At 44.3% G+C, this 15756-nt stretch overlaps 1 protein-coding gene across 1 annotated transcript in view; it reads right to left on the bottom strand.

Annotated features, from left to right (window-relative positions):
- Nucleotides 1–4110: 4110 nt before the first annotated feature.
- Nucleotides 4111–15756, bottom strand: part of LOC117346534 (kinetochore-associated protein DSN1 homolog) — an 82940-nt gene continuing 71294 nt past the window's right edge. Inside the window, exon 10 of the mRNA XM_033916264.1 lies at nt 4111–4387. Within this exon, the coding sequence (XP_033772155.1) occupies nt 4314–4387 (74 nt within the window). The 3' untranslated portion in view covers nt 4111–4313. The remainder of the gene's footprint in view (nt 4388–15756) is intronic.

Genomic DNA, 15756 nt, shown 5'->3' with positions numbered 1-15756 from the left:
TAACTATTTTTCCTTTTGATGATTTTATATTATTGTACATTTGCTTTATGTAATACTGGAAAAGCAGTTTATCAAAGTGAGCATTTTGTTGACTGCTACTAATGTTATTCCTGGATATTCCCTGCCGGGCCATATCTTGGCTTCAGAATTGAATATCCAGCTTTTGTGGCACTGGCTAATACACAACCAGTTAAGTTGATATTCTAGTGCAAAAGGCATAAAAGTCTTCACCGGTGGGTTGTGTACTCCTACTTGTGAATGTGTAGGTGTCATCTAAATTTTTCAGTTCCTTCTCCTCTGACACTGTTCTGTGTTTCCCAGTTTGTTCTTCTAAACATGAGTAAGGAGCCTTTTCACCCTCTGTTCAGTTTTTCCTTTTCATTTTTTTTATCCAAAGCAGGCAGCTTTCTGGTGCAGGAGAGGCTCCCAGGTTTCCTGGAACAGCTCTCTCTCAGTGGAGACAGACACTCTGTGGGTGGTCTGTAGCTAGAGAGACCACCCTGCTTCAAGGCATTTACCTGGCCAGCCTGCGCTAACACTTGAGGCTCAGGGACCATTCCCCTTGTGGTCATGCTTGCCCCTTGTATTAAGCCAGGTATTAGGGACCTGGATTGGCCACCGTGAGAACAGGCGACAGGGCTTGATGGACTATTGGTCTGACCCAGTAAGGCTGTTCTTATGTTGTTACATGAGCCAAGTATAGGACCATTAAGCCATTGTGACAGCGCTGATGAGATTGGCTCTGAGGTACTGAGGAATGAGGCATTATGGCATCACAATCTCAGCTCCGGAATCTTGCTATTCTTTGATATGCTGGAATGTTGCTACTCCTTGGGTTCTGGCCAGGTATTAGGGACCTGGATTTGCCACTATAGAGGACGGGCTACTGAGCTTGATGGACCATTGGTCTGACCCAGTAAGGCTATTCTTATGTTCTTGTAGTCTGTGGATGTGCTTGGAGCTGAGCACAGGCTGATTGGCATCCTTGTTGATCCCTGGGATGTTATTTGGGCTCTAACCCAGTCTGAGTGGCAGCTAGAAGATACAAGCAGGTCCTTCTGTCACTTTTATGTTTGAGGTAATAGGTCTTCACCACTTTCCAGCTTGTCTGAAGGTGGCACAACACCAGCTGCACTGTGAATACTTACCATTGTCATCTATGGGGCTCGTAGGGGGTCTGGAGCTAGTTTTTAGGTTCCCCCACATCCCCAAACCCCTTACTGGTATTTTGGTGTTTCCCCTCATGCTATTTTTTGGCACCCTCATGCAGCCCTGACAGCCACCTTGGAGTCTCTATGCCGATTTTAAAATCCTCCAATTGCCTCAAAACCTTCTCAATTTGGTTAAAAATTGAGAAATATGGATTGTTAATGACTTCTTGCATCTGTATTATGCCAGATTTGTGATGGATGGCCACCTGGGGAGTGTTTATGATCCACATGCCAAGGTCACATGAAGGTGGGCGGGTTTTGTAAGACTAGTCCCCTTTGGACATTCTAGGGCTTCTGGGTTGCAGGAGTCTGTCTTTGGGGATTTCCTCATCCCTGGAGCCCTCAGACAGTGACTCGCCTTCTTTGGCAAAGCACCAACACAGAGTCCACCAGTAGAGGCTAGTGGTTCGCTGAGCTTTTCCTCTGTTTTTGTTTGTAGTGTATATGGACTATCAGGGTGCCTAAAGATAACATGCAAAACTTTTCTTTGACTAGAAAATTGTTGAAGGCTCAGAGGTCGAGAATTGGACAAAGACCTTCCGTCTTCTTCAGAATTAAAAAATACCTGTTTTTTCTGAGAAGGGGAAAACACCTTTATGGCGTTCAACTGTAGTAGAGCTTCAATTTCCTTAAGAAGAGATGTCTGTTGAGATGTAAGAGTACTTTCTTGGAGGGTGGTTTGGGGGAATGGTTACAAAATGGAGAGTAACCCTCCTTGATTACTTTGAGGACTCAAGAATCTGTAGTGATGAGAGTTTCAGTGTTGATCCTACAATTGAAGTCGACCTCCGATGGGTTGGGGAAGAGGCTGAGAAGAAATTTTGGCCATGCTCTCTAGTAGCATGCCAAAAAAGACTGAGCTGGCAGGAGGAAGTGATGTCACCAGTCCAAGATGGGCACTTAAGCTTTGATCTCCGATCAAAACACGTGAATATTCCCCAAAATATTATGTTTGCAGCATTTTGCCACAGCTTTGTTTGCTAGCCCAGAGGCGGAAGGCTTGGCACCCAGATGACCTCCAGAAAAAAATTGATGGGTGATGGCGCTGTTGCTCACGCCGGAGAAAAGAGCTCAGGCTGCGCGTGAGTCACTAGTGGATGAGCAGAGGCAGCCACAGATGAATGGGCCTCGTGCAGTAAGTCTAGAGACTGTCAAGCTGGTAAGGATCCCTCACGAAATCAGATGTGCGGGAATGGTTGGCAGAGGTGAAGTCTGACATGGCGACCGTAGGGAACCAGGTGAAGGAAGCTATACAAAATCTTAAGTCTGATTTGGCTGAACTGGAGGCCTGGCTAGATACAGTGGAGACACATTGGGATGCTTATGAGGAAACTGCATTGGGAACCCAGAGGGGCCTGGAGGATGTGAGGGATGAGCCCCAGGGACTCTTAGATAAGGTGTAGGACTTGGAGAACCGCACCCGGAGGAATAACTTGTGGATGTGGGCTGCCCCGAGACAGCTACTTATTACAATGCCCAGGAGGTGGGGACCCGGCTGGTTTGCTGTCTATTGCAGGAACCTGCAATAGACAGCAAACATAACCGGACCCTGGGACCGCGTTCTTCGGAACAACCTCGGGACGTTGTAGTATGTTTCCAGAATTTCATGTTGAAAGAGCACCTATTGCGCCAGGCCCGAGAGCTCAGCACTGTCACCCGAGAGGGTCACCTGGAACTATTGCCTGATTTGGCTACCTCCACTTAACAGAAATGACATGCTTTTAAGCCAGTAACACAGACATTGGCCCGGGCTAACGTGAAATATCGCTGGACCTTCCCTGTTGGGCTTCTAGTTACTTTTAATGGAGTGCATACTAAGGTTGCCTCTGTCCGTGAAGCCTGAGAACTGTTGATGAAGATGGGAATTGAAGTCCCGGCTGAGGAAGCAGAGAATGCTCTGACCTGGACTGTTCGCCAGTGTTTTGCTGGCAGAAGATAGAACGCAGAGGTTGACAGCCAGCTAGAGCTGCTGTGGCAGGACCGGTGGGAGGCTCTGCCTGACTTGACAGCATTCTGTACATCTGCCTCTGAATTCTGAGTTCTATCTTATGGGGGACCTGGAGATTCCCCTGTTTGGACTATGTTGTTTGGAATGCTTAGGGCCTCAGGTAAGTTGGGTTACAGTGGCCCCCTTTTGGGAGACACGAGTGTGCTTGATGGGTGATGTATGTGTGATGCACTGGGGAGGGCCTAAGGCCGCATTGCTGATGGTGGCTGGCAGAGGAGCAGGAAGGACTAAGCACCCCTCCTGCTCCCAACTTAGAAGGGAGGAGCCCGATGGCAGGAAGGAGTGGGCATCCCTCCTGCCATACTTAGGCTCTTAGGCATGGGGGGAGCGGGCATCCCTCCTGCAATATTTACGCAGGGGGGGGACATCTGGTAGCAGGAGGAAGTGGGCACCCCTCCGCCATTTTTTTTTTATTGGGCAGATAGTTTGTATATGTAATACACACAAAATATCTGTGCCATAAAAAAAAAGAAAAAAAAACCAGGCAGACCTAGCAAATGTAAGTGAATCAATCGCTTGGCTATTTTGCATGGGGTTTTACTAATTTGCATGGCCGGATCAGAAAATGGGCGACTGAGGGGAAAAAAACATGATGGGCCGTTTTGTGAATCAGGTCGGTTAGCAACGATCGCTGACTTTAGTGAAAGTGGACCTAAGTACAGAGTGAAGCACCTAATATTTTTTTAAACACCTTTACAGAATTTGAGCATATTTAAATAAAATCCTTTTGATATAAAGAGATTTCGCCCATGTGATCATGCAAGAAATATGCCAGAATTCAGGAAATGCATTCCCTTTCCCTTCTTACAATTAGCAGAATGTTACCAATGTAAATTAGCAGTTACCAATGTAAAGTATAACCTTCAAAAGCAGACAAGACCTTTATTTGAATAGTTGAGTAAAAAGTATTTTAATTTGCTTTGCCGAACCTTATTTCTTACTTGATTTTCAAAGCTGTAGCTCATTACACCTGTAAGATACTGTACTTGCTTTTGTTGATAAAATCTTTTAAATAAGACAAATGGAAAGCAAAATCACAGCATTGAAAAAAAAATAAAAATGAAGAAATACTTAACATTTTGAAAAGAAAAAAATTATTGCTTTATTTTGGAAATCCCAAGGAACTTGCGAACAGGTGAATTTTCCATTTGCTTGAAAGACTTCAGCTCTGCAGTGAGAGAAAAACAGTCAAGTCAAATAACCTGTTCTGAGCTCTTTAGGGACAACGGGAAAAAAAACAAATAAATAAATAAATTACATTTTCATAGCATGTGTTAGCTTACTGCTACATATTGCTTTCAAATGTCTATAGGATTCAGTGTGTTGCCTAGGCAGATGACATACAACTTATTCATCTTCTTGATCCCAATAACCAGGCAGAAATCCATTCCATCAATGAAAAACTCAGTCAAATTCACCACTGGCTTAACATAAATAGGTTGGCGCTCAACGTCAATAAGACTAATGTAATGCTTTTTCCATGGAAAGAAGGCATTAACCTCATCGATCCTATTACATTAGTCAGTACTACACTTCAACAGTCTCTTCCATCAAAATACTGGGTGTCATTTTTGACCAGAATCTTTACATGAACACATTAGCAGTGTAGTCAAATCCACATTTTTCAGACTAAGACAAATCCATTCGGTATCTAAATGGTTGGAACCCAAATCCCTTAATATATTAATTCACTTGCTGGTTATATCTCAAATTGGCTACTGTAATGCTTTGTTCCTAGGAATCCCTCTAAAAGAAACCAGACGATTACAGCTCATTCAAAATGCCTCAATCAAACTTATATGGAAAGCAAAGAAATTCGATCACATTACCCCACTTCAAGAAGTCACATTGGCTCCTGGTAGTACACCGAATTACTTATAAGATCTGCTTATTAACTCTTAAATCAATACTTCATAAAACCCCAGCCTTTAATGAGCAAGTCTTAATACCCTACACTCCTGCCCGATCACTTAGATCTAACAACCAACAGTTGCTTGTTATCCCTTCTTTGAAATTTATTAATACCCAGAGACAATATATTTTATCTGTTGTTGCCCCGCCAACTGTGGAATTCCCTCCCAATACATATAAGGGAAGAACGTCTTATTGACAGATTTAAAAGCAAGTTGAAATGCGTTCTTTTTAAAGATGCTTTTAACTGATAATTTTTTATAACTTCATTGCCATTTTAATCTATCAGATTTTTACTTGTCGTCATTTCCTTCCATATTGTTTTTTTCTTATTCATCTCCTTTACTGTCACATATTGTATTTCTACTTCCATTTCCCTTAAGGGTTTGTTCATGTTGATGAGGTTGTCTCCCCGTAACGAGAAATGTATTACATTTTTTTTAGATTTGTTCATCGCTTTGTATTAAGATTAAGCGATTCATCAAATTTTAATAAAACTTGAAAAACTTTATTTATTGGTTGGTTACAGGTTAAAAAAAAAATCCATACAATCAAATCCATATATAATCACAAAAACAGAAGAGTAGGTCTGTTGTTCTACTGTCCTTTTGATACTCAGCTTCTGGAAGTCAATATGGTGACAGATTAACCTCATATTGGAATCAACTATCCCTTTGACGTAAGAGGCAATTATATGTGGTACTTTGCTGCATTTCAAGCCATCTATGGATCGTTACAAAGGCAGGCTTTTCCTTATTATGACAGGAATAGCGATGCAAATGATATCAAGCAATTGGAAAAATTGCGACCGCCTCAATTTCACGTTTTGGTGGGCTAGTTTATGTTTAGGATATAAATATGAAAAGATGAATGCGGATATGTTGGGGAATAACAAAATATTTAAATTGGTATGGGGACCGTTGACATCATTTGTTAATTCAACATGATTGTCTTTATTTAATTTCTGTCTATTTTTATACATATCCAGGGTGGGGTGGGTGGGGATATTTTGTTGGTTTATTTTGACTATACTGTTGAAAGGATGGGGTGGTATATTTTTCTTTGTATTAATACTGATGAAATTTAAGTGCTTATGTTGATTATTAATGTTTATAAAATTCATGGCACTTGTATTAGTTTTGAAATTAATAAAAAAAATTTTTTAAAAGAAGAGTAGACAAAATAACATGGGATTCAATATTAGGGGAAAAAAAGATGAACTTTTAATTTTACATTCCTGAATCTGTGCCCCAATTTCTAGTACTACTATAGCACTACTAGACAATTTCAGCTGAAGATTCATTTTAAAAGTTATGCTTAGAAATTTAGGCCTGCCTAATTTGAGTCTAGTGCTAAAAATCATTGCTAAACTTCTATTTTTTCTCTCCCTACTTACTTTTTATGTTTCTAAGAATTTAATGAAGTTATTAGTACAAACTTAGCCACTCTGCCTTAGTAAATTTTCAAAAGGCCAATTTTAGCAGAACTAGAAGCATAAATCACCTTGGGCACAAAACTGTAGTTTTATAGTTTATTATTTATAGTCAGCCAAGGCAGATTACAAAAGCACATAAATATACAGGCACCCTATAAAAATATTCAAATACAAAGTCATCAATAGCCATATTTCATCTTTCCATTTCTCTATTTGTGTATTTGACATCAATTGGACCCCTGAAGAAGGCTTGTTCGCTGAAACACGGACCGTGTAGGGTCCGGTTGGACTATTTCATATGTATTTTTATGTTATGGTTTTATTGTGAAAGGATATATAATAAATCATTTTCAGATCATCGGAATCCACAGTTTTTCCAAGGAGGAAATACATACAGGAGAATCTCGAAGCCATGGCTGCACCAGAGCATCAAGCCCCTCTTTTCTGGGCTTGGATCTTCAACTGAAGAAGCAATCCACTTTCTTGTTTCTTGCCATGGCCATTAGGTTGAAGTGGGGCTTCCCCCAGCGCCCAGCTTGGAACACCTCTGGGGATAGGATCAAATGTCTGTCTGCTGAGGAAGTCTGTTTGATCATTGTCTACTCCTGCCACATATGCTGCCATCAGCGCTAAGAGATGGTATTCCACCCAAAGAAAAAGACGATGGGCTTCCTGAGCCAGAGGAATGCTCTTGGTCCCTCCCTGGCAATTGATGTAGGCCACTGCTGCTGCATTGTTGGCGAAGATCATGATCGCTTGACCCTCCAGAGTCTACTGCAATGTCACAGCTAGTCAAATAGCTTAGAGCTCCAACCAATTGATGGACCATTTTTCTTGCAAGGGCATCCAACACCCCTGAACTGGACAATGATTGCAATGGGCTCCCCAGCCCCGAAGGCTGGTATCTCATCACCACGACCCAGGAGGCAATGTGTAACGGTACACATTAGTGTAGCGATTGCAGAAGTCCCCAGTCCAAGCTTGCCCGAGCTTCCAGAGTCCAAAGTTGCAGTCCTGCAGGCATCCCTGTGCAGAGCCCAGCAAGAGAAGATCATGCTGAAAAGGACGCATGTGTGCCTTCGCCCAATAACCACATTCAGCAACCATGGAACCTAGAACTTGAAGATACCGCTGCTGTAGAAGTGATGCTGGCCGCGGTAGAAGGGAAGAAATCTAGGCACACAGTTTCTGCCTGCGGGCTTCTGGTAGATAGAAACGACCTGCTGCTGCGTTGAAAAGGACTCCTAGCAATACTACTCTCCAACTGAGATACTTCAGATGTGCCATAGACATTGGTTCAAATGGAGGCTTCATTAACTGAGCAAGAAAAACATTGAGATTCCCAGGTATTCCAGCAATCATGTGGGTGTCAGATGGCTCTTCCTGAAGTTGCATCCAGTCCTCTGGAGCATCTGTTCTATTGTGTGCCGCCCCTCTGCTAACAAGGGAGCTCTGATCATCCAATCGTCCAAGTAATTTTGAATTTTTTTGATTGAATTTTTTGATTGGGTAACCAGAGAGCTGGATCGAGGACATATGCTAGATGTAATTTACTTGGATTTCAGCAAAGCCTTTGATACAGTTCCTCATAGGAGGCTGTTGAACAAACTTGAAGGGCTGAAGTTAGGACCCAAAGTGGTGAACTGGGTCAGAAACTGGCTGTCGGACAGACGCCAGAGGGTGGTGGTTAATGGAAGTCGCTCGAAGGAAGGAAAGGTGACTAGTGGAGTCCCTTAGGGTTCGGTGCTGGGGCCAATCCTGTTCAATATGTATGTAAGTGACATTGCTGAAGGGTTAGAAGGAAAAGTGTGCCTTTTTGCAGATGATACCAAGATTTGTAACAGAGTAGACACCGAAGAGGGAGTGGAAAATATGAAAAAGGATCTGCAAAAGTTAGAGGAATGGTCTAATGCCTGGCAACTAAAATTCAATGCAAAGAAATGCAGAGTAATGCATTTGGGGATTAATAATAGGAAGGAACGGTATATGCTGGGAGGAGAGAAGCTGATATGCACGGACGGGGAGAGGGACCTTGGGGTGATAGTGTCCGAAGATCTAAAGGCGAAAAAACAGTGTGACAAGGCAGTGGCTGCTGCCAGAAGGATTCTGGGCTGTATAAAGAGAGGCGTAGTCAGTAGAAGGAAGAAGGTGTTGATGCCCCTGTACAGGTCATTGGTGAGGCCCCACTTGGAGTATTGTGTTCAGTTTTGGAGACCGTATCTGGCGAAAGACGTAAGAAGACTTGAGGCGGTCCAGAGGAGGGCGACGAAAATGATAGGAGGCTTGCGCCAGAAGACGTATGAGGAGAGACTGGAAGCCCTGAATATGTATACCCTAGAGGAAAGGAGAGACAGGGGAGATATGATTCAGACGTTCAAATACTTAAAGGGTATTAACGTAGAACAAAATCTTTTCCAGAGAAAGGAAAATGGTAAAACCAGAGGACATAATTTGAGGTTGAGGGGTGGTAGATTCAGGGGCAATGTTAGGAAATTCTACTTTATGGAGAGGGTAGTGGATGCCTGGAATGCGCTCCCGAGAGAGGTGGTGGAGAGTAAAACTGTGACTGAGTTCAAAGAAGCGTGGGATGAACACAGAAGATTTAGAATCAGAAAATAATATTAAATATTGAACTAAGGCCAGTTACTGGGCAGACTTGCACGGTCTGTGTCTGTGTATGGCCGTTTGGTAGAGGATGGGCAGGGGAGGGCTTCAATGGCTGGGAGGGTGTAGATGGGCTGGAGTAAGTCTTAACAGAGATTTCGGCAGGTGGAACCCAAGCATAGTACCGGGTAAAGCTTTGGATTCTTGCCCAGAAATAGCTAAGAAGAAAAAAAAATAAAAAAATTTTTTTTAAATTGAATCAGGTTGGACAGACTGGATGGACCATTCGGGTCTTTATCTGCCGTCATCTACTATGTTACTATGTTAAAGGTGAACCTGGAGACCCATCTTTCACAGGTAAGCTGCCACTACCACCATCACCTTAGTAAATGTACGGGGCACTGAAGCCAGCCCAAAGGGCAGTGCCAAAAACTGGAAATGCTGGTCCAGAACATGAACCCACAAAAACTTGTGGTGGGCCAGAAAAATGGGAATGTGCAAGTACGCCTCTGAGATCCAGAGCAGCAAGAAACTCTTCTGGCGCCACTGCTGCAATGACCGAATGCATGGTCTCCATGCGCAATCAGGGAATCTGAAGATCTGCATTCATGTGCTGAAGATTCAGAATAGGCCTCCAATCTTCTGAGCATGTCTTTGGTACAATAAAGTATATGGAGTATCTGCCTGAGCAGTCGGGCGGTACTGGCTCTATAGCTGGAATATCCAGCAAGCGCTGGAACAGTGGCTTGAACCTCGAGTGCTCTTTTTCCCCTGGGCATCCTGAAGGAGAGCCAACAAATCAATCTGTCAGAGGTCAAGCATATTCCAGCTTGAAGCCTGACCAAATAACGTCCAAGACCCACTGGTTGGATGTAATGCGCATCCAGGCAGGAAGAAATGCCGACAGCCAGTCCCTATCTGCAGAGCCATCCTTCGGTCTGGCGTCTTTGAGCCTTTCTGGCAAAGGATGCAGACTGGGAGGTGGAAGGCTGGGAACACCTGAAATTGTATAACATCACCCCTGCTCTAGGATATACATATTCAGGGTTTCCAGTCTCTCCTCATACATCTTCTGGCACAAACCTCCTACCATTTTCATCACCTTCCTCTGGACTGCTTCCCAGGTGGTTTTGTTAGGCGCTAATCCCCAAGGTGGACCCTAGCCATATAGGCTTTGCACATCAGACCAACATATTAAGGACATCTGCAAGGACTCTCCTTGTGAGTCCTGAGGCGTCCATTCAACTGTGCTATGCTGAGGACACCATGTTGCTAAAGACTCTAGAAAGGATTTTTTTTTTTTTTAACAAAAAGAGCCACCTGAGACTCCATTGCCCTAGAGTAGGGGTAGGCAATTCCGGTCCTCGAGAGCCACAGGCCGGTCAGGTTTTGGGATATCTACAATGAATATGCATCAGATGGATTTGCATGCACTGCCTCCTTGAGATGCAAATCTATCTCATGTATATTCATTGTATATATCCTGAAAACCTGATCGGCCTGTAGCACTCGAGGACCGGAACTGCCTACCCCTGAGCTAGACAAAACTCACCTTGCAGCGAAAAATTACTGTTCCTCTTTCCTTCCAATTTATTCAATCTGTCTTCCTGTTCATTATTCAGTTAAGGTCTCCTCCATGTATGATAGGCATAGTCCAATCCCTACACTGCTTAAAAATGTCTTGTATGCAGTATAATCTTTATTTCCAGTGCAATAATTGAGACATTCTAGACTAGGCCTGCACAACTCAAAAATGATCCGGGGCCACAATGAAGTCTGAAAATGTAGCGCAGGCCGGAGATAGTGGCCACAACTCAAGGCACCCGGAAGTGCTCGAATGGTGCCGTGATGACATCACATGCATGCGTGACATCATCACGTCGACATCCACAGACCTAACCAAGCTCCACCCTAAACCCATATCCTCTAAACCAATGCCCCAGATCCTGCCCATGTTACTAATTGTAATCAATTTTTTCCTTTCATTTTTCATATACACTTCATATATACAATACACTTCTCCCTCCGTATTTGCGGGGCTTAGGGGCAGAGCCGGCCCGCGAATATTAAAAAAAACCGAATAATATTTATTGTGGATATCCCAAAAACCTGACCTGCCTGTGGCTCTTGTGACCAGGCAGGTATACACCAAGCTCAGGTCCCAGTCTGTTCAGAAAAGAAAGAAGTGAAAAAGAAATCCCGGGGAGGAATTGGGAAGGATCAGGTTATGAATGAGCTAAATAATAGCACTGACCACCAGGGGAGCTCAAGAGGCCCTTGGAACACTGCCAGGGCTGACACAGCAGGGCGTTTCCCCAAACTATATAACCCTGTCTCTTCCAGTAGAAAAACAAGCCGGTTAGGAAGGAAGCTAGGTCCTTGCCTTCCTAAGGATCCTGCCCAGCCAGACAGGGACAACGAGTGCCAGCCTATGGAGGTAGAGCAGTTTGGACAGCCTGGTGAACTATCTCAATCTGAAGAGCTCATGGAAATTCCAGAGGCTTGGACTTGGGAGGAGAATGAACCTGAACCCATGCAGGTGAACTTAATGCTGAGCCACAAACAGTGAAGGTGTTTGCAAACTGTTTGTGTGCTGTGTTTTGCTGTGATAGCTTAGAGAGAGAGTGTGGGAGAGGATGTGCTTCCACCTGGGAGGGAATTGGTAGTCTGTTTTCAGGCCAATAATTGTGCAAATCCTGTGACTCTCTCTTTTTCCTGGCAGCCATAATTAGTGATTGCCAGAGGCTGTTTTTCCTTTATTTTTGTGCTATGGACTAAATGAAAGATACCTGTATGTTGGATTATAATTTTGGGTTTTGGGACTGAATAAAGCAACTGCTTTCCTGCAGTCTAAGTAAGCTCTAGGGAGCCAAGGTCTTGGTATGAGGCAAGACCTAGAAACTGTGGCAAAGTAAAGCTGATAGCTAAACAAGCTGACTTTTGTTTCTTTGCCCCTTTTGGCAATTGTTTGATTTTCTTTTTCCCTGATGAATGCTGTATACAATCTGGAGGGAAAAATATCAGAATGCTGAGGGACATTACTTACCTGTTCCAAAGACATTAAGTAAAGTGAACTGTTTATTTAACTTGACTGAGTGTTGGGACTTTATTTTGGAGTTTGTTTTTGAATCCAGTCCTACAGGAAGACTCCATGTCGGGTCTCACGCAAATGTTCATTTTTATGTGTAGCCGTGCTCAGAGCCTTAAAATCCTATCTGGGATTGCTCCGACGGCCACATAATTGGTATCAGGAGTGGGATATTGCGCCTCCTGTAGGACACTGGTGGGAATCACTTTTTTGGAAAAAAAAAACAAAAAAAAAAAAAACGTTTTTTTTTGGACTTGTGCTGGAAAAGGCTTTTTGGCTTTCTGTTGTGGTCAATTGAACTGTGGACTAGTTGTTGGCCTAAGAAGTCTAATTTTTTTTTTTTGTTGTTGTTCGAGTGCTTAATCTAAAGTTTCCTGAGATTTATGCAGAGGAGGAGTTTCCAGCCGGAAACCGGAAACCCAGAGAATAGATCTGCAGTATTTCTTTGGGAGGAGCACTGTGGAGTTCAGTGGGAGTGTGGAGTTGGATAACGCCAGACCGGAGTTCCAGAGCCGTGCGGAGAGACCCAGAGCAGAGTTCCTGAGTCGGTTCCAGTGGACCGGAGTTCCAGAGCAGAGTTCCTGAATCGGTTCCAGTGGACCAGAGTTCCAGAGGGAGACAAGCCGTGCGGAGAACGACTGGGGGCCAAGGAGGCCTAAAACCCAAAGGCGCAGACTCACCAGTACTATTGGTAAGAGTACCTAGGCTGGGGGGTCTGGTAAAGGGGAGGAACACGGGTACCAAGCAGCCACACTTGGGTTCCTTGTCTTTTTGTTTACCTTGCAGGTCCTCGATATGGAGCAGACCCAGTTATTGGCAGCATTGGCCGAGGAAGACCGAAGTCAGGCTGAGGAGATAGCAGGAATTCTAAAAAACAATGAGTCTCGTTGGCAACTCCGCCAGGACACTATGCTACAACAGTATGCGGAACTAATGGCAACTGTACAGCTACAGGCCAAAGTAGCTGCGCAGATACTGCAACAAGCAACTGCTCAACCCACAAGACCAGAGGTAGCTAACCTGACCTATTCAGCTCCGGTAGGAATGAACTCTTTGACATATTTAAATAGGAGCGAGGGAGTGTCTGGAGACAACCCTGAGGATGTATGTTGCTGGTTTGAGAGTCCCGTGCCTGTCCTGGAAGTTATTAATAATCCAGAGCTTTTAGGAGGAGATGCATATAGAGGGCAGGGACACTTACTAAGGCAGGACCCCGGGAATTCACACGGGAGGTGGGGAAAAAAATATATTTCCAAAGATTCTCCTACCCCTGCAATCAGGCTTAAGCCGCAAGGAGGAAGTAGTAAAGATTATGCCGGTAGGAGACGGGGACGCACACAAAAGGTGGGTAGCACCGTCAATCTATCCAACCAGAGAAACGGGGCTAAAGTCAGAGACCCCCGAATAAGTATTCCCAGGCAAGGCTTGAAGCTCACATGCACTACTCCGGTGTCTGTGAGAGGAGAAAAAACCATAGCTTTAGTTGACACAGGGGCTGATCAGTCTATGATGTCGGTACGTTTCTGGAAGAAGGTATTTCCCGGGGAGAAGGGTCCCGATAATATAGGGCGAGTCACGATTAAATGTGTACATGGTGATAGTAGGCACTATTCGCTTAGACCTACCACCATTTTACATCACGATAGGGTATATCAGGTAGCGGTAGCTTTGGTTCCTGAGGCTCCATTTGACCTAATCCTGGGCCAGGATTGGCCGGGGTTGGGAGAGTATCTAGGTACCAAGCATAGTTTGATAAATACGCGGTCTCAGGGTTTATCCACAGGAGATCCGGAGATTGAACTAGGAAAAGTGTTCCCCTTTCAAGATGGAGTAGTAGAGAAACCCACTCAAAGACAGGCAAGAGCTTCAAGGGCTCAGAAAAGAAAGCAGCAACAATTGAGAGCTCAGTCTCTTAGGAGGGCGGGTGATTCACAAGAGTTCCCCAGGTTGCCTCAGGAAATAGTTAATACTTTTCCCACATTTGCTAAGGAACAAAGAACAGACCCTTCCTTACAGGAGTTATGGAGTCAAGCTACAGGGCCCCACTCAGGGCGGAGCGGCTTTCGTATTAAGAAGGGGCTCCTTTATAAGGAATGTAAAGAAGGGGAGAATCCAAAGGAAGTCAGCGAACAGTTGGTAGTACCTAAGGGATTCCGAAAAGCCATTTTACAGACTGCTCATGATTCCCCATTAGCCAGTCACAAAGGAGTACAAGCTACTCAGATTCAGGTACTACGCCGGTTTTTTTGGCCAGGACAAAGAGGGGAAATAGAAGACTTTTGTAAAACTTGCCCGACCTGTCAAAGGTTAACCCTGAGTAAGCCAGCGAGAGCTCCTTTGATTCCTATTCCCGTAGTTGAAGAACCGCTCAAAAGGTTAGCCATGGATATCATTGGACCTTTAGAGCGGACTCCTAGAGGCCACAACTTCATCTTTGTGGTGATGGATGTTGCCACCAGGTTTCCCTGGGCCTTTCCGCTTCGCCGAACTTCCTCAAAAATCCTTATGAAGGAGTTAATGGGGTTGTTCTGCGCCATAGGTTTTCCACGGGAGGTCTTATCAGATCAAGGGAGCAATTTTTTATCTAGAGAGATGGAAAGATTCTGGGAAGACCTAGGGGTCAGGCACATTAGGACCTCTGCCTATCATCCCCAGGCAAATGGGATGGTAGAGAGGTTCAATCAGACCCTGAAGCACATGTTAAAAAAAGGATTAGGGAATAACATTAAAGATTGGGACTTGTTTATCCCGTTTGTCCTCTTTGCTGCTCGGGAACGGGTACAAGACTCGCTGGGAGTAAGTCCCTTCGAGATGCTATATGGAAGGGCTCCTAGGGGATTATTAGATATAGTCAAGGAGGGTTGGGACCCTCCTGAGGAGCATGACATGAATGTTATTTCCTATCTCTCCCAATTAAAACAGAAACTTACCCAAGTGTCTAAACTGGGAAAGGAGAATCTTGAATGGGCCCAAAAGAAACAAAAAGTGTATTATGACCGTAGGGCGAAAGAGCGTCAGTTGATGATAGGGGACAGAGTGCTAATTTTAGTACCGTCTGATCCTCATAAATTTTTAGCTCACTGGAAAGGCCCGGCAACGGTAGTAGGGAAAGTAGGACCTGTGAGTTATAAAGTCAAGGACGAGAAGGGCCGCATACAAACCTACCACATAAATCTGCTTAAACCCTGGCATGATAGGGAAGTCCTAGCTCTGGTGGCGCAAAGGTGCCAGGAGGATGATTTGGGGCCCCAGGTTGCAGATTGGGAACGGGTGGAGCAAGTAAATATAGGGACGGAATTATCATCCATACAGGCCCAACAGGTCCAAGCTCTGGTTAAGAAATTTTCTGATGTCTTCTCATCTATTCCAGGGCGTACCAAAGGTGTCTCTCATGATATCATAACTGACCCAGGTAAGGTAGTTAGAGTACGACCCTATAGGTTGTCAGAAGACAAGAAAAAATTGGTTACTGAATTAGTGCAGGAAATGCTGACATTAG

Source organism: Geotrypetes seraphini, chromosome 12 (assembly GCF_902459505.1).
Source record: "Geotrypetes seraphini chromosome 12, aGeoSer1.1, whole genome shotgun sequence".
Classification (NCBI taxonomy): Eukaryota; Metazoa; Chordata; class Amphibia; order Gymnophiona; family Dermophiidae; genus Geotrypetes; species Geotrypetes seraphini.
The sequence above is the reverse complement of the archived record's forward strand: the minus strand, read 5'-3'. Positions and strand labels throughout refer to the sequence as shown.